This window comes from Tyto alba, unplaced genomic scaffold (assembly GCF_018691265.1).
Source record: "Tyto alba isolate M040663 unplaced genomic scaffold, T.alba_DEE_v4.0 Super-Scaffold_1000006, whole genome shotgun sequence".
In the NCBI taxonomy this organism is placed as follows: domain Eukaryota; kingdom Metazoa; phylum Chordata; class Aves; order Strigiformes; family Tytonidae; genus Tyto; species Tyto alba.
Window position 1 is genome coordinate 7,486,277 of NW_024881272.1, and position 19,040 is coordinate 7,505,316.

Consider the following 19,040-nt stretch of genomic DNA (forward strand, 5'->3'; position numbering starts at 1 on the left):
TGGTGGTGGAGGGATTTAGACTAAGGAAAATAAAAATATGCTCCACACAGGGACAAAGCCTTCTCTTTAACAAGTAAAATTATCATAGTGCCTGGGGCCAGTAAGAATGGGATGCCAGCACAGCTGCGCTGCCCATTGTGTAAAGCAGCCCCATCTTGTAAGCGGCATATGAAATGCATAAGAACTTCAAGAGCTTTTAATTATCCAGCCCCATTTAGGAACTAGAGAACACAGGGACGTGGGAGCAGTGCTGGAGGGCTGGCTGCCGAGGCAGGCAGGGAGATGAAGTCCCAAATGAAATGTGTAGTAGCTTCTTAGCAGTTTTTAACAGTCCTTATTAAAATCTCTGTTATCCTGAGCTACCTTGAATTTCTTTGGCTCTTGGGGGACTTTTTTCTGAGATCTGCCCAGAGGTTCTGTGATTGAGAGCATCCTGTAACCAAATCTAGAAGGTGTTTATCATCTTTGCTGTCACTTTGCCTTGGTGATGGGGAGGACGAGTGACATAAGCCCAGCTGAATCTTTACCTCTCCTTTTTGAGCTCAGATTGACTAAGTCTGAACTGGAGCAGGAAGGTGGGGGCTTTCTTTTTCTTCCAAATCTTGCTTTTTAAAGGTGCTATGCAAATAAATCTGTTGACAAACAGTTAAAATGTAATATTTCAGCTGGCTGTTTATATAATACATGTTCAACTTGACTTAACCGATTTTAATGTTGCAGCATCCTCCTCCCCCTGATCGCCAGGTAGGACCTGGAAGGCAGGGACCCTTTCCCCCTAAACCAGTACCAGATGAAGATGAAATTTGGAAACAGAGGAGAAGACAGCAGTCAGAGATATCCGCCGCAGTTGAGCGAGCCCGTAAGCGGCGAGAAGAGGAAGAAAGAAGAATGGAAGAACAGCGAAAAGCAGCTTGTGCCGAAAAGCTAAAACGGTTAAATGAGAAATTTGGCTGTGTGACCAAACCCTCCCGGGAAGATCCTTTGAAAGAGAGGGAAAGGGAAAGGGAGAGAGAGAGGGAGCGGGAAAGGGAGAGGGAAAGAGAAAGGGAGCGGGAGAGGGAAAAGGAGAGAGAGCGGGAGAGGGAGCGGGAAAGAGAAAGAGAGAAGGAAAGGGAGAGGGAGAAGGAAAAGGAAAAAGAGAGGGAAAGGGAGAAAGAAAAGGAAAAAGAAGAAAAAGAAAAACTGGAGAAGGCAAAAGAGCAAGAAAGGGAGAAAGAGAAAGAAAAGGAGATGGAGAAAGAAGAAAAGGAGAAGGAAAAAGAAAAAGAGGAGGAGAAACCAGCACATGAGGTTCCTGAGCCTGTAGAACCTGTGGCAACACCTGTAGTAGAAAAACAAGAAAATGAAACCAGGAATAACAAGGAAGAAAAAGGTATGCTTGCACGCCAAGTAGGAGTTGTCTGTCTTAAAACTGAGCCACAGAGCATAGTTTTAATCTAGGAGTCTAATGTGCATACCTAATTAACCTAGTGCATCTAGACGATTTATTTTCCTGGCACATTACAACTGCTAACTGTTCTTTGAGCTAGACCTGTTGGCCCAACTCATCAAAAAATTAAAGGAAAAATTGGGCTCTGATTTAGGCTGGACTTTGAAGAATACAGAAAGAAAAGTAGGCTTGCTTTTCTTGCTAAAGGAGGGTCAGCAACTCATGTTGCTAAAAAGCAATGTAAGTTATTTAAGCTATTCTCTAGGCTTGCTGAAAGAACAGGAATAGACACAAAGAGCAGGTATTTAAATTTGGTTTAGTTTTTTTATTGGAACTTGAATGCCACAAGAGAACTCTTAGACTGTGCTTAATAGGGTCTGTGTTATCCTTGAAATTGATAGAAGTAATTGTAAAACCAAACCTTGGTTCATAAAAAAAGTTGATTCAAGTGCAATATGTTAGCATTGATAAGCACTTCTTAAATCACATAGTAGTTACAGCCTAAATGCCAGGAGTTGATTACCTAGTATAGTTGAGTTTAAAAGGGACACTGAGATGCATTAACAACAATTGTTCTGTTTTGAAGGGTTGTTCTTAACTTTATTGTCTTTATTGGTTTTGGAAACTAAGACTGCGAGGTTAGACAAGGCAAACTGTTTTCATTTCAGAATATTGTTTATCTGACATTCTGTTGAAAATGTCATAATTTTAAGAGTCAGTCTCCCACATGTGGGTTTGTTTGTTTGTTTGTTTTTTCAGAAGATCAAGCAGTCTTTACCCGACAAGATAGTGGTCGGAATGAGAAAGAGATTTCACAGGTGACTCATGAGAGTGAGCCAGATTCAGGATCTCAGCCTCGTCCTGCTGTTTCCTCGGGCTATTCTAAACAGTTCCAGAAATCATTACCACCAAGATTTCAGAGGCAGCAGGTAACTAACCAGTTCATTAAAAGAAGGAACTTCATTAAAAGAATGATGTTTTCTACTTTGTTCTGAGTAAAAACGTGATCACAGATGTTTCAAAAAGCTTAAGTTGTTGATTTCCAGCTTCTGTAACATCTGTGGTATTGGCAGGAATTGCTCTGCATGAAACACTTCTTGTCACTTGCAAAGTATATAAGTGAGCAGAAGGCAGGAGAGGCTTTTAAAACTGTCTGGTTTTGAATCAGTTTAAGTAGAGCATTACCCTGTGGTTAGCTGTGAGACCTGGGGGTTGGTGATCATTTTTTCTGCAGCTTTTCCTTAAAGGGTGGGACACTCAAATGGATTTGAGCTTGGGTCGTATGGTCTGAAGAGCACTTTGCATTAATGACATGCACGAAGTAGAAGTGGCTCTCTGTCTCTCACCTGAACACCAGCAAAACTTGGAGCTATTCTAAATTGTTCATTCTAGTTTCACCCTTTTCTCCTAGTTCATCCTAATGCATGTTTGTGATTAATTTTCAGAATGCTTAGTATCCTGGAGATAACTGTACTTGTTTTTTCCAAGGGTTATTTGAATTCTCCTCAAGTCTTCATCTTAACAAAAAGTTATGTAATATAATTTTCTGTTATGCAGGAACAAATGAAACAGCAGCAGTGGCAGCAACAACAGCAAGGTGTCCTTCCACAGTCTGCTCCCTCACAGCCTTCTAGTGGCCCTGTCCCACCTCCCCAGCATAGACCCCTTTACCAGCCCATGCAACCGCATCCTCAGCATTTAGCTTCAATGGGCTTTGACCCACGGTGGCTTATGATGCAGTCTTACATGGACCCACGAATGATGTCAGGAAGACCTGCAATGGATATGCCTCCTATTCATCCAGGTAAGATCTGGCAGCATTTTTTGACTGCTGAACTTCCTTGGTTTTGAAATAGAAGGTTTTCCCTAACCACACTATGTATAATAACAGCAAATGGGTGCTTTTTTGGAAAACTACATTACTTCACTGTTTGAGACAAAATATTTTTTAGTAGTACTGGAAAATGATAATTCATGTGTCATATCTTTGACTGTGAAGTAAAAATCACAGCTTTCTTCTGTATTGCAGGCATGTTAGTGACAGTTAAGGATGTATTCAGAATGTCAGCATAAACCTTGCTTTGTTACAGGTATTAAATGTGGCATGAGTTAGATTGAACTGAGAAAAATAATGTGTTTACCATTTGTGTTTCATTACATATTAGCACTTGATATTACATTGCTTATTTAAAAGAAAAATATTACATTTTGTTATTTTTATATTATGTAATAGCACTTCTAGAGCCTTACTAAATTTGTGTTTTCATGTTCTTGGCACTAAAAAGTCCTTTTTAATTTGTGGAATGGCCATCTGACTTGCAGTTAGGAAAACTGTTGTGCATAAATAATACAAGCCTGGCATGTAATGTAATGGAGATACGTATCAAGCTAATGAGCAAGGGAATGGGTATCCTGAATGAACGGAGGAAACGGCAGGCTAAGCAAAGACAGTGAAAGCTGTAGCATTTCATTAAAACGTTACCAAATAAAAAGCACCCAGAGTCCTTAATAGAGTACAAAAACACACCTGGGTGTACATTTATGTTGCCTGTCGCCATTCAGATCTTATATCAGAAACTTCACCCACAAGTTTACAGGCCTACAGACCTGATTCATCCCGTCATAGTGGAAGCAGGCAGCTTTTTCCCTTGTTGGTACAGAGGGTACTAGTGGTGAATATGATTTAGTCTTTCTGAGATAACTGGTAGTGAATAGGCATTTGGTTTCAACAATGGAAGGTACAGAGGAAAGGAGATTGGAAGGGAGAGAACAGCAGTCTTCAGTACCTCCTGATGCGCTTTGTTTGTCTTGAGGTAGGTTTCTTTGCTAATGTTAAACTGGTTTTAATTGTTGAACTTAAATCTGTCACAGGAATTATGCCTCCCAAACCACTGATGAGAAGAGAGCAGATAGAGGGATCAGCAACTAGTTCAGATTCATTTGAACATATAGCTCGCTCAGCAAGAGAGCACACTGTTCCTTTGTCAGAGCCCCGTATGATGTGGGGGTCAGACCCATACCCCCACGCAGAACCTCAGCAATCTAGTTCTCCTCCCAAAGTGTTAGAAGAGCCTGAGGATTTGAGGTAAGCCTGACTGATGTACTCCTGCATGTCACTTCACTGAGCCATACATACTTGCATACTTGACTGTGTAACTTACGTTGCAAACCACAGTTTAAACTGAGTTACTGCTGCTCTTCACGCAAAACTTTGAAAGGAGTTGTGGCTGGGGGATGCAGTGTACTTAGTACTGTTGTATAAAACAAAAGACATGCCTGCTCTCTAGTGGGGTGTATAAAGACAATTTACCCCTTGTTTAGAATCCTTAACCTAGTTTGATGAATGGTAGTTGCCATAATATTTTGAATTTTCAGTCTTGTAGACCATTCCTCTAGTGTTATCATGTTCTCCGTCTGCTTTCCCTGTATCAGAACTTCTGTCTGATGTATCTTAGTTTCAGAAGTGGTATTTTAAATACAAGTGGTGGAAAACAAGACAGACACTTCTGACCTTTGCTGCATGATGAATGGTCAGGAAGGCTTCCTTTACATCTTAGAAGTACCCAAATATTTTTTGCTGTACTGCTGTCTGGGTAATACTTGTGATATTAGCCTGCTAACTTGGAGGCTCCATTTAAAATTACATGTACAGCCATTAACAATGATAGATTCCTAAAACTAATTGTACATTTGACACTGAACTCTTAATCAGGATAGAATAAAATTGACCTCTACAGGTAGCAGCCACTATGAAAATTAGCACTTGTTACTTCCTAGAGCTGACATCCTTCATAGAATTAGAAAATTATTTAAGTACATACTTGTGAGTAAAATTTTATCCCCCCACGCTAACTTTCTTAATTAATTGTTGCTTAGGTCTGAGGCACACTTGGAGCAAGAACGAGTTGCTGTCCCTGCCACTGCTTATCCTGTAGAACACAACCAGTTGGACTCTCATCCAAAGACAGACTTTTTTAGAGAATCGGGAGAGGTGGAGGTACAGAAGTTCCCAAGCCGGCCTTTGGAAGATGTACAACCTCTCCAAACTGACACACCTAGCACGGCCGTTAATTTTGAAGGAGTGAATGAGAAAGTTACACACAGCTCTCCAGAAGAATTGGTTCCTGTGGGGGAAAGTCACTCTTCACTGAAGAGAAGCATCTCCCATGGTTCAAGTCACTCTCTAAAGTCAGAAGACCAGAGGAATGAGACAGCAACAAATATCCCTAAATTAAATAATAGGCCTGTTGAGACAAAGGAGACAATTGAGAGACTTGAGATTAAGCCAAAAAAAGAAATTTTAATCACTAACAGAACATCAGAAGGACCAAAACCTGAAAAAACTTTCAAACCTAAGTCTGAAACAAGATGGGGTCCTAGGCCAGGTTATGGCAGGAGAGATGAAGGCAGTGATAGACCAGTAAGAAGATCGGGTCCTATTAAAAAACCTGTGCTTAGAGATATGAAGGAAGAGCGTGAACAGAGAGAAGAGCGTGAGCAGAGGAAGGAGAAAGAAGGAGAAAAGACAGCTAGTGAAAAACCTAGCAAGTCTGAAAAAAATGACAGAAAGGAAGCACCTCAAGTGCCACTGCCTCAGGCTGAGCCGGAGACTTCCACCTCCGGCAGCGCTCCTCTGGCTAAGAAGATAACCCAGGATGCTGCTCCGACACCAGCCAGCCAGGAGAGCAGCCAAACCGAGGCCGCAGCTAAAGCTCCAGTCCAGCCCCCCACACCTCCAGTCCCGCAGCAGCTACCGGCTGCCCAGCCTGCTGCTCCCCAGCTTCCCCCTGCAGCCCAGCAGCAGCCGCCTGCTCAGCCAGCAGCGCAGCAGCAGCCACACGCTCAGCAGCCAGCTGCTGCAGTGAAGGAAGAAAAGCAGATGGAGAAAGTGGTTAGCAAGGAGGTTGTGGAGAAACCACGCTTAGAAACCAGACCGGTAAAAAGAGAGCCTGGCTTACCACCTCGGACATACTGGAAGGAGGCTAGGGATAGAGACTGGTTCCCAGATCAGGGATACAGAGGCAGAGGTCGTGGGGAGTATTATTCCAGAGGTCGTAGCTACAGGGGTTCTTACGGAGGACGTGGTCGGGGCACTAGAGGCCATAATAGAGAGTACCCACACTACAGAGATCCTAAGCCTCGATCAGACCACGTGCCTTCGGGGCCTGTTAGGCAAAGGGAAGAGAGTGAAACTCGTAGTGAGAGTTCTGACTTTGAAGTGATCCCCAAACGGCGGCGACAGCATGGTTCGGAGACAGATTCTGACAGCGAAGTTCATGAAAGCGCAAGCGACACGCTGCTTTCAGACAAAGACAGTCTAATCAAAGGCAAGCACCCAAAAAGAGAGGAGAGAGCTGATGGCAAGAAGCCTCCAAAGCCCCTGTCGTTCAAAGCTGAAAACAATATTAGAGTAGACAACAGATCCATAGAAAAAACATACATAAGAGATGATGAGAACAAACCCAAACCAGGATTTCTTCCTAAAGGGGAGCCTTCTAGACGAGGCAGAGGGGGAATGTATAGACGTGGTGGCAGAGATCCTGGTGGGCGTCCTCCACGTCCATCCACAATAAGGAGACCAGCCTACAGAGACAATCAGTGGAACCCTAGGCAAACAGAGATCATTAAACCAGAAGATGGGGAGCCTCCAAGAAGAAATGAACATTACGGTCCCATACCAGTTGATAAAAGACCTCCAAAATTTGAGAGGAAGTTTGATCCAAATAGAGAGAGGCCAAGGAGGCAAAGGCCTGCTCGGCCTCCCAGGCAAGATAAGCCACCACGCTTTAGGCGCCTAAAAGAGAGAGAGGCCGCATCAAAGATAAGTGAGGCAGTAACCAGCTCATCAACAAGTGCCACAGTTAGCAATGCAGTTAATGAGCCCTCCAACGCTGCTCTGGATGTGTCAGGAAGTAAGACACCAGACTTGTCCAACCAGAATTCTTCAGACCAGGCAAATGAAGAGTGGGAAACAGCCTCAGAAAGCAGTGACTTCAATGAGAGGCGGGAGAGGGATGAGAAGAAAACAGCGGATATAGCGGCACAGGCAGCTGCAAAGACAGGAGAAAATGCTGGAGCTCCAAAAAGGGAAATAGCCAAGAGAAGTTTCTCTAGTCAGCGGCCTGGAATAGACCGTCAAAATCGACGTGGCAACAATGGGCCAGCTAAACCAGGGAGGAACTTCTCAGGGCCGAGGAGTGAAAGGCGGAGTGGTCCTCCACCCAGAAGTGGAAAAAGAGGGTGAGTACTAGCTTCTGTTAGGAAGCACACATGGTCATGGTTTTCTGTTGTCCTCTTGTAGTTCAGAATCATAAATAGTTGTTTTAGATTTATAAAATGGTAGAAAAGAGAGCAAGACAAACACGTGCACTTGTGGCTGTGTACTCTATTTTTTCTATTTGTATACAGACACTTGGAACAGGGAGCTAAGAGGGAAGTGTTCTTGTATTCACAGTGTTAAAAATGCTCTATTAAAAAAAAATTGCAATGCTCTCAGTCAAGCTGTATTTCTCAAGGCTGCAAGCTGAAATGTTCATGTGAGCAGTTTTGCAGTTAATACATAAATTGCTGCATTGCATTTTAGATAAATCACCTAATGCAGATAAGCATGTTGAGAAATGCTTGTTATTGAGACTAAACTTTGTGTATATGTTAAATTTGATTGAAACTTGATAATTCCTTAATGTTACTATTTACCCACTGTTTCGTAGGCACAGTGCACAGTAGTCTGGTAAGGGGGAGGCAGGACAACAGTTCTTGAATACCTACCCTGAACTCTAGGACTCTTGTGTTTGTAGGTTGCTGTATTCTAAATTCATGTTTTGTTCTGGCTTTAAAAACTTGTAATCAACGCTTTAACCTCTGAGTTAAAACTAGTAAGAATTCTTGTGGCTAGTCACTTAAAGGTGATGTTAAAGCAAAAATTGAGTATTCCAGGTTCCACAGCAAAGTCAGAATGCTGCAAATCTGACTCATGGCTTCACATAGCTTTTGGCAAGTGAACCTGTGGAGCAAGTATATTTTTACTTTGTTTATATTTGCTCACATTACATATTGTAAGCTTCTGTTTGGTTTGGGTTTTTGTTTTGTTTAGGTGGGGTTTTTTTCATGGAAGGGTTTACTGCACTTGAAGTATACTGAACTGCATACTTCTTGGGTTTTGGTACCTTTAATGTCATAGACCAAGCCAGAGGTGACCTTAAAATTATGTTGGTTTTTCTGTGATTTCTTCTGACAGCAGGGCATTTGATATGTCCCCAAAATGGCTTTTGCTGTTAAGCTGCTTCTCCTTGAGGAGTTGAAAGTAAAGTCTGGGGCCCACTAAGAAGTTGCACAGTAGACACAGCCCTGTAATGGGATCTGCATTGGATTGTTAGCTTCTTCCTGAGTGTTCTCTGTGGCTGGTCATTAACTTTGTCAAATTTTTTCTGATCTAGGCCATTTGAAGAGCAGACAGCAACTGTGCCTGCTGTTGATCCCACCAACAGCAACTCTTTACATCAGGAGGACGGAGGTGTTACTGCTGCAGGACAAAAGAGCACCAAGGATGCAAGTGGCAAAAAGAGAGAAGAACCTAAGGCTGGTCCAAAGAAGCCTAAGGAAAAAGTGGATGCCTTGTCTCAATTTGATCTTAATAATTATGCAAGTATGTATTCAATAATACGCTAACAAGAATTTGTAATTCTGCTAGCTTTGCTGCATATAGAGCTAGATGTTTAAAAACTTATAAAAAAGGAGAGGTGATTTTTATTAAGCAACAGAATAATTGTGTACTTTAGATATGGCAAAGGTAACAATATTCATTAACAATGTGTATGCCTCTAAAAGGTGGCAAATCTCATTGTGTGTTTTTATGTATAGATAAGAACAACTTTGTTCTGTCAGCTAATCTTAACTTTCATTGATAACATTTTCCACCACACTCATAATTTGCTTAACCTTCATAAGCAAAAGCAGTGGGTATCACTGATAAGCTTACAGCTAATATCCGGGAAGGCTGTTCATTATTTAGTTCTTATTTCCTGGAGAGTCTGGTACAGGAACCTTCAGTTTTTCAGTTCTTAAAGATTAACTCCTTGTCTTCAAGCGCAACAGTGAAGCACTTGGCAAGCAGAAGCTTACCTTTAATCAGGGCTGCCATGTGGGGAAATACCTTCCACTGTAAGGCAGATTTTGGCTTGGTGCACTGCATCTGAAGCCGTTAAAACAGCAGCATCTATACCTTTCCTTTTTCTGTAGGTGTTGTGATCATTGATGATCACCCTGAAGTGACAGTAGTTGAAGACTCCCAATCTAACTTGAATGATGATGGTTTCACAGAAGTGGTGTCTAAGAAGCAACAAAAACGCTTGCAAGATGAAGAGCGCAGAAAGAAGGAAGAGCAAACTGTGCAGGTACAAGACCAGAATTTATAGTGCTTCTTGCAGTACTGGGAATGCTGTGAAGTGTGCAGAATCCTTCTTCCTAAGAAGCTGTATTTCACCTTATAAATGTGACTATATAGTTGTAGTAATATTAAGTTGTTCAGAATTAGTACATTAAATTAATTTTCACTTATTCAGCTTAGGATTCTGTACTTCCTGATTGGGCACTGTGAGGCAGGTGTAACTGGCAAACTGAAAACACCATTTTTCATAATGTGTTAAAGATTTATACTATTGCTTGTGTATTAGTTGATTCCAAGAGGAAAATGGATGAGAAATCATTGTACCTGTGGTTAAATACCCCTAAAAAAATTAAATTCTTTAAGATGGGGTTAATCAGTTTGCTTTTTGCTGCTACACAATGTACAACTGGTGTCCATACAGATTGTCATCTGTAAGAATAAAATTGGCTTCTGCTTACAGGTTTGGACCAAAAAAGGATCAAGTGAAAAAGGCCGGGGTCAGAATTCCAAGCTCCCCCCCAGATTTGCCAAAAAGCAGCAGCAACAGGCAGCAGCTGCAGCTGCGCAGCAGGCACAAGCTCAGGCCCAAGCGCAGGCACAGCCTCTGTGTACAGCGCAGACTCCAGGTCAGCCACAGGCCTCTGTTCAGCCGCAAAACCAGGCTGCAGGAGGGACAGCCAGCACAGAATACACAGTGTCAGGCAAAGTTCTGCAGAACACCCAGGCTCACAATGGTCTGGGAACTGACTTATGGGAAAACAAGGTGCCTCCTACAGCAGTTCTCAATGACATCTCCAAAAAATGTAAGTAGGGTCTTTTGGATGTGGGGCAGGGGGCAAACACTGTAGTCAGAGAATGCTGATTGCTGGCTCCCTCTGATGTCTCATTTCTACCTGCAAATGTATTTTGCACAGGGAATAGAGGGCAGCATTCCCAAGTGCAGTGTTGTAACCTATCTCTCTGAAGGGAAATTTTTGTAGTATGACATTACTCAGTATTTTATGGTGTTGTCACGTTCTTCATTTACTATGAATGAACAGCTGTCACTCCCTTCAGGAATGTCTGTTTTGTCAGGCTTGGTCATGCTTCCAAACGTGATGATTGCCTCAGTTGAAAGCAGCTAAATAAGTAGCATATTGTTAACTGCTGAACAGGTTAACAATTTCTTAACCAAAACTTATTTAATCAAGATATCTATAACTAATTCTCAGTCAGTTGATAGCTTTAGTCCAATGCATTTAGCAACATTGGGGGGTTTTTAACTCTCTTCTCTTCATTGTCAGTGGGACCCATTAGCCCACCTCAGCCACCTTCGGTCAGTGCTTGGAACAAGCCTTTGACATCTTTTGGTTCAGCTACATCTCCAGAGGTAAGAACAAAGGGAAGAAGAGTAACTGTATGTGAATCTTACCCAAATTATATTTCATTGGGATTGGGTGCAGATTATCCATTTATTCAGGTGTGCACGTACTTAACCTAGTACGTGTAGAATTTAATGAAGTCAGGAGGTGATACACAGAGTACAGGCTAGCGCTTTTATGATTGCAGCATTGAAAATCTGTTCTCTTAATAATAGAAACTCAGACATTCACAGATTCTGTTGTCACTCAGTGCGTTTTCAAAGTAAAAATATTGCCTGGTTTGCATGTGAACACTTGTGTAACATTCATTAATGTAGACAAAAACAGGATGTCTCCAAGGAACTAAATGTTTTTCGTGTCCCTTACATGAGAGATACAAAAAGCAGTAGATGCTTTCTAGCTCTATTAGCTCTACTTATCCCATGGAATTTGCATAGCCCTGAATTTTACTTACAAAGTCCTGTGGTTTTGTTTTCTTGGGCTTTTTTGGTCTTGACTTTATTGTTTTAAACTGTAAGAATATGACATGACTCTCTTAGGAGACCATTTCAACTGCATAAGGAGATCTGGAAATATTTTCTGATTTCTTATTGTTCCTCTTGAATTGAATGTTAATTTTTGAACTTTCAGGAGAATGTTGTGAACCTGAATCTGGACATTTTGTTATTGCACTAGTTCTTCTCCCCCTTCTCTACCAGTTCATCATCTTGATTTTGTTTACCTATTTCTTTCACCACTTTTTTTTTTTCCCCCTTACTCTTGAGCTTGTACAAACAGTAAGAACTTGAGGAGGGGGAGGTGTACATTCATGTATTACTTACTCTTGAAATCTGTTGCAGTCACAAATAATTCTTTTGCTGTTAGAAGGTAAATGTACCCTTTTACTGGTTTTCAGATGGGCATATCTTGTGCTCTTTTCTGAACCAGTAGCATTATACTGAGCTAGAAATCTTTTGAAATTCATCAAATATTTACCTTTTAACTAGGGGACAAAGCCTGGGCAAGAAGGTGGAGTTGATCTTGGTATAGAAACTATTCAGTTTGGAGCCCCAGCTTCCAGTGGCAGTGACAACGAAGTTGGCCCGGTACTTTCCGAGAAGTCCACTGACAAGCTACCAGAACCTAAAGAGCAGAGACAGAAACAGCCTCGAGCTGGACCTATCAAAGCACAAAAGGTAAAAGGTCATATCTTCAATACAAACTCTTAAACATAAAGAAGTTCGGCCAAAAAGAGGTTACAAATAATGGAACATAATATTTGTTCAGTTAGGACTAGACCTATAAAAGTTGCATGCCCATTTTGTTTCCTAAAATAATTAACAAGTTTGTTCTTTGAGAGAAGATGGGGATTTCAGTTTCAGAAACAAGTGTAAGTAAACATCATCCTCGCCCAGCAGAGTTTGTCCATTGATTCTGTGTTTGGAACAAGGGATGTGGCTAGAGCAGGGGTGGGGTTATTGATTTGTGATAGCTTTTTTGCAAGACTATGGATGTGGTAGTGTTTTGGTTTTTAGTTTGGGGTTTTTGGTTTTCTCTTGCTTACTTCACTCAGTCTTTGAGAGCTGTTTTGAACAGATGTTCTGTTTCTGCCCTGGCTGTATCTCCAGTTTCAGTAGTTCTTCCTGCCACCATGCCTGCCTTGCCTCTCTCTGAATGATGCATAGTGCCCTGCTTAGTTTTGTAGCCAGATTACCAAGATGAGTAGTACATCAAGTTGCAGGAAAAGTACTGTTTTGAGGAAAGGGAGGAATGTTAGAGCCACTGATTTGAAGTCTCAAATTCAAATGCACAGATGTCTGGATAATGAATTTTTTTGCAACTAATTTAGGAAGACTGGATAGGTAATCAAACTTATCTCCGTTTTTAAAAAATGTATATTGCTTGCCCTCCGGAGATGTAGGGGCTCCGTTCAATCATCATCATCTTGTATTTCCATTGTTACTACTTATAAGGAGTAATGCTTTCTCCTCCTGTCATTTAGATTACACTTAGTAATCCTTCACGTTAATGAAGTGGGCTTTCCTCTTATTTCTACCACCAGTGCATACTTACTGGTGCATCACTAGCACTCAGCACCAGCTTCTTAGTCCCAGAAAGAGATGGTTCTAGCAGATAAACTTGGCTAGTGGCTTACAGAGCCAGCTGGTTTTGTCCCTCTTGATGTCTGAGATTTGGCATCAGTCATGATATAATTAAAGCGCTTTTGTCTTTATAGAAGACCGGGTGTTTCTTTGTTTGTGTTGGTTGGGTTTGGGTTTTTAAAAAAAAAAAAAAAAAAGTTGAAGTCTGAAAGTGCAGTCATATGTAGAATGAATTTAACTTCTGCTACGTGAGGCACTCTGTGCTTATGCTGCAGTTCATAGTTTTTATTGTAAAATATAAAACCCATGCAGTAGTTAATACTGCTGGTGAACTGTAGTAACCCAGCACATTCAAAACTCGTATCTCAGATACACTAGCAGCATGCCTGTAACTTCCCTCATGAAATCACTTAAAGATACTGAACTCTCAAGATTAAATAAATATATATAAAGAGAGTCTACTTTACACTGTATAGAAAGTTCTTTTTTTCTGCTTGGTTATAGTTATGGAGACTTCTCTAGATTTTGTTGAAAAACGAATGTGTGACTAAATGGAAATTTCATTGGAGATTAACTTTTTTGTGCTCTCTTCTGAATGAGGGGGCTGTCTTGATGACAGGAATACCCCAACGAACAAACAGTTCCTACATACTCACCGTCCCATGGTGATACTGTTTGCTATAAAGCCTAAATACAAACTTATGCTCAGGATGGGAGGTTAGTGTTGTTGAACTGTTATGGGTAATGTAAGAGAACCATACTTGAAACAGAGCAGTTTACCTTTCCAAGTGTGACCTTACAGTGTCTAGAGGAATCTCTGCTTCTGCAAACTGTTAGAGCAAAAAAATATTTGGGGTGAGGTGGGTCTGGTGTTCCCGATTGCTGCATTGCAGGGCTCAGGCATCTGCTTCTACTGCTGTTTTCTTCCTTCCTTCTGAAAACTAGTCTCTGCTGGCCTTCTGAGGGTACCAGATACCTTTGGGAAACTGCCCTCCCCAGAGCCCAAAGGCATTGTATTGTAAAGAGTCTTCATCTACTCCTGAAACAGTTGGTTTGTATTTATAGAGACAATACCAGCAGCTTCTGTCTTTCCACTATCAAATCTTAAGGCATATGATTTTAAGGACTGTCTTTAAGGAGTTTTTGTGCTGGTCTATAGTGAAATGGGCAGAGTAGTCTCAGCCAGAAAGAGTATGGCTATTTAAACAGCAGAGCATTCAGATCCCCTGAGGTGCTTCATTCTGATTTAATTCAGCTGCACAAAAGGGAACTATTGAATCGCAGCAGTTATTCCAGCCATAGTGTCTGTAATATAAGGCAACACTTTTGCTTTGGTTTATTTTTTCTGTATATCCCCATAGTGCTCAACTCCTGGGGAAAAATGTTGCCAACACCCATACATCAAGATATCTTTAAATGGAAGTGGAGTTTTCTGTTCTAATTTCCCAGGGCCCTGTAAAATCCTGTTTCTCTGAAAATTAAAATAACCTGTATGTATACGAAGTCTTATAGTGGCTTCTATACTTTTTTGTGCTTTTCTTGTAAGGAGAGTCAGGCTGGCTTTTTTCTGTATGTTTTAACTAGATCTTATTTTAGTTGAACTCTGCCACTTCACAAAAAACATGTATTGCTTGAAAACAATGGTTTAGATAGCTGATGTTCAAAATGAATGCATTTCATGTACCTGTTGCTAACTTAGTCTCAAATGATTTATCAGTTAGAAAATGCTTAACCTTCAGGAAAGCTTTGTTAGATTTAAGCAAAATTATTTTAAGCATGTTAGAATATTCTTGTGGGATAGGACATGGGAGGGAAGACATAACTGACAAGTTAACACTAACTTAGCTTCCAGACTTGAGTCCAGTAGAAAACAAAGAGTATAAACCTGGTCCTATTGGGAAAGAGCGTTCTTTAAAGAACAGGAAGGTGAAGGATGCCCAACAGGGAGAGCCTGAAGGACAGGAGAAGCCATCTCCCACCTCTGTCAGAAGTCCAGAACCTGTCACTACAAAGGAAACCAAAGCAACAAGTGAACTGAGCACGGAAATAGGAACGATGATATCTGTGTCTGCTCCAGAGTTTGGAACAAACACAAAGGTAAGAAAAGCACTGACAAATTACTGAGCACTATATGTAAAATACGATTACAGTGATGTAATTGACACTTGGTTGCCTGCTGGTGGTAGTTACTTGGGGCAGCAGAGCCCAATGAATAGCAGATATGAAACATTTTGGTACTGCTTGGATTAAACAGCTCTCCAGAAGTGATATGGAGACATGCTGTTTGTCATATCCCTGTACAGCTTGGAAGGTTTTAAACTTTTTTTGTTGCCTTATGAATGTGAAAACTCTGTCCTGAGCCTTGCTGTGGAGAATGGCACTGGAGCCTGGTATAGGCAGATTCTGTAAACTCAGGTATATACGGTATATGCAAGATGAGTGCTTAACTTTCAGCAGAGACTTCAAGTAGTGTACGTGATCGATGGTGAAGTGCATGGATGACCTGACGCTGTGGATTAAGTGCTGTTCTGTGAAAAAATAAGTCTCTGAAGTAGGAATATGCTAAAGCGTTGGATAAGGCTCATTCAGTTTACCTTAAGGATATGTCAGCTCCTGTTGGCTTGGATATCGTCAAGGTATCCCTTGCAGAACTCCTTCAGGTTGTTGAGGACTTGTCATAGTTGTCTGTGTGGAACTCCCCTGACTTCTCTAACTGTTCAACAGTGAGAAGGTGACTTGGTGTTGGGGGTTGTTGTTCTACAGCTCAGTTCTTAGCTGTGATGCATTGATAGCACTGGCTGAAAAACATCCCCAGAGGCGCTCTGCTTTTTGCTTAAGGACCTGTGTGGGGACTGCCCTCGCTACCGCAGCGTTGTGTCTTGAGCAAGAACTATGGTTGTCATCTCTCGAATGTAAAGAAACCATGCAGTTTGAGTAGCTACTAGTTAATAGTTACACCTGCTTTGGTAAAGGAAAAAATGCTTCTTGTATGTTTGTAAAGTGGTTTTGTGAGTTTAGACTCAAGCTTGTTGCCTGCTGTCTCAATGTTCCTTTTTCTAGTCTTCAGCAGAAATTTTCTGATGCCATTTAGGAAGACTGATCCTCTGCAAAAGTTACATTAATAGTTGAAGAATCTGAAATGCAGATTACTCACAATTTATCTTTGTCACCCACAGTTGAAAAAAAAAAAAAAAAAAAAGACAAGACGATTTTGGCAGATTTTTGCCAAAGTGTCATTCAAGCAGAAGATTGTATCTCAATGAAGTGTTGTTAAAGAGCAAGTGTTAAGGAGGATATTTGTGTCCAACGTGGTAGCTGCAAACCTGAGTGGAATGGCAAATACATAAAAAAATTCAGTGCTGGGATTTCTCATCCTTCCTGGCAGTTTCCATCCTGTAAGTAGGTGTGAATGGTTTATGTTGATACCAGAAACAGGTAAAGTGCCCTTCTTGTATGCAGAATCAGAAGCGTAGAGCCATAAGCACCAGCTTGGTCAAGTATTTGGTAAGAATGCTGTCTATATGTCATGTGCTTTCTCACTGTCTTTCAAGCTCCTCTGACCAGAACTCAAAATACGAGGAGGAGATGCTTCTTCTAAGCCATGTACAGAATAGGAAACATACCTTTGCTGATTACTCCAGGCTATCTCGATATAAAGTAGCTCTATTAAAATCAGCATCATTTCCTCTCCACAGTTGTATCTTTAAAGTATGAGATCTTCAAAATTGAAGTCTGCATTTTGTGCCTTTCTGGTATTAGTTAAGCATGGGTTGCTAAGGTTCTTTGAACTACCACAGTACTAAAGTGCCAAACTTCTGGAGGGAAGACCAGAGTGAAAGGAAACTTTCCAGTTTGTGCTGGATATGAAAATTCCCGATAATTTCCTCATGAAGTGGTTGCTAATTGAAGTATTCAATAATAGGTATAAATATTTTTTGTTTCAACAGTTCCAGGTTTGCTTTTGAATTCCTTTGTTATAAGTAGTTCATGGGGCATCAGTAAGGTTTTTTCTAGGAAAGGGGTGGTCATATTTTATATTTAGCTCTATGCAAGTTGAACCAACAATCTGCAGATTTATTGGATAAGTTTCATCTAGATTTTGCAAGAACAAACCAGTCTTGCTACTTTTTGAAGTGGCTTTTAAAATGGGTTCAAATACTGCTCCGACCTTGGGAATTCCTATACTGATTTGTATTGTAACTTCTTTCCCTTGTCTTTGTACTCTTTCCATTGCTCAATATTGAGGGAAGAAGTGATGACATCTTTAATCTGTTGTTTCAATGTCAAGCGTTGAAGTTGTAGCAAATGTAAATGATTTCTCTTTTGACACCCTTTAACATCCTTCTCAGAGGCTACTGATCAGCCTCCAGGAAAGCATACTTTCTTCACTGTATTTGGTGATTTAAATGTCTGTAAAAGCCAAGCCAGCTGTCTTCCTGCAGAAGCTTTGTAAGAGTATGCCATCCATCCCAAAACAGGCATCTTAATTAAGAGCATGTGCATTTAATCATACAGGACTGTTTTACCTTAGAAACTGTATAGATGTAAACCAACTCATACTGGTGAGATGTTTAAGTTCAGAATGTAATTATGATGCTCTGAAGCAATTGCAGCTATTTCTCTTGGGTTCTGCAGTATTTTTGGAGTAAAAGTGATCTGATGGTGTAGGTCTCTGAATCGGGTAAGACACCCTCTGCCTTTCTCTGCCCTACCATCTCTTAGAGTTTTGAAGCTTTCAAATCTCAGGAACAATCAATACCTGGTTGTGGACAGGTTTGCGTGGGTAGTTGAAATGTTTGCATGGGTAGTTGAAAACAGTTGTGTTACAGAGATGTCTGAAATGACACAGGCTGTACTTGAGAATAAGTTTTCAGTATCTGATGAGCTCTCTGGTTTGAGTGATTAATGTAAATCAGGAACAAAGCATATAGCTAATTAATCCCATATATATCCTGATCCTCTATAAAAAGGTCAGCTCTGAGGTCTGCCTTGTCCTTTTGTTTCTGAAGTCACTTCAGGTTTTGTGATCTTTTGGGGCAAACTAGGTAGTTGTAAAAAGTTTGCCTGTTCTTTTTTTTCAGGTATAAGTAACTTGTAGATCACTGAAAAAAATCATGTACAGCTTTTTGCTCTTGCTGTTGTTACTGTTGCTAGTTTATTATAAAGTAATCTGTTTCTTCAGTAAAACAGTTGTACAGGAGAATCACTTCAGCTGAATTACAGAAGCTTATGGTGATAATAAAACAGATTCTTAAACTTGATGTAGCAGTAAATGAAGGATGTTGGTTAACCTATAGTTTATGGAGTGATGTTCTTGGTTAACCTATAGTTTATGGAGTGATGTTCTTATGGCTAAAGCATTGTCTTATCTGTATGTTCATCATGTAACCCATCCTTGTAGGATGGTTTAGCATTGCACATATACTTCTAAGGGCACCAGAGTTGATATGGTGGTTTTGTTCTAATTCTAAAGAAAAAACATTTTTGTACTGTAAGTTTCCAAAGTGAGAAAGGTACCAACAGTCTTGATCTAATTTATTTTATAAGGAATTTTAGTACTGAGACCCCATAAAATTTGCATCCAAACCTCAAAGGAATTTTAGTAATGTTATATTAAAAACTTGCTCCTTATTATGCAGTAAAGCATCTTTAAAAACCAAGAAGCCAGTTAATTACGTCATTAGAAGGACCTTGTGATTAAAGCAGCCTCTTGTGCTTGCCTTGTTTTACCCAAATTAAGGTTGCCTATTGGAATCACATATAAATGTGCAACCTGCAGTTTG

The 19,040-nt window shown here is 40.7% G+C and overlaps 1 protein-coding gene across 17 annotated transcripts in view; it reads left to right on the forward strand.

The window, feature by feature from the left end:
• PRRC2C (proline rich coiled-coil 2C) overlaps positions 1-19,040 on the forward strand; it is a 75,172-nt gene that overhangs the window by 32,065 nt on the left and 24,067 nt on the right. For all 17 annotated transcript variants that reach the window (XM_032998611.2, XM_032998624.2, XM_032998617.2 and 14 more), the window contains 11 exons: positions 721-1,372; positions 2,189-2,358; positions 2,987-3,233; positions 4,301-4,514; positions 5,306-7,669; positions 8,866-9,074; positions 9,668-9,822; positions 10,276-10,618; positions 11,099-11,184; positions 12,163-12,351; positions 15,103-15,354. In XM_032998611.2, coding sequence (XP_032854502.2) covers positions 721-1,372; positions 2,189-2,358; positions 2,987-3,233; positions 4,301-4,514; positions 5,306-7,669; positions 8,866-9,074; positions 9,668-9,822; positions 10,276-10,618; positions 11,099-11,184; positions 12,163-12,351; positions 15,103-15,354 — 4,881 coding nt within the window. The remainder of the gene's footprint in view (positions 1-720; positions 1,373-2,188; positions 2,359-2,986; positions 3,234-4,300; positions 4,515-5,305; positions 7,670-8,865; positions 9,075-9,667; positions 9,823-10,275; positions 10,619-11,098; positions 11,185-12,162; positions 12,352-15,102; positions 15,355-19,040) is intronic.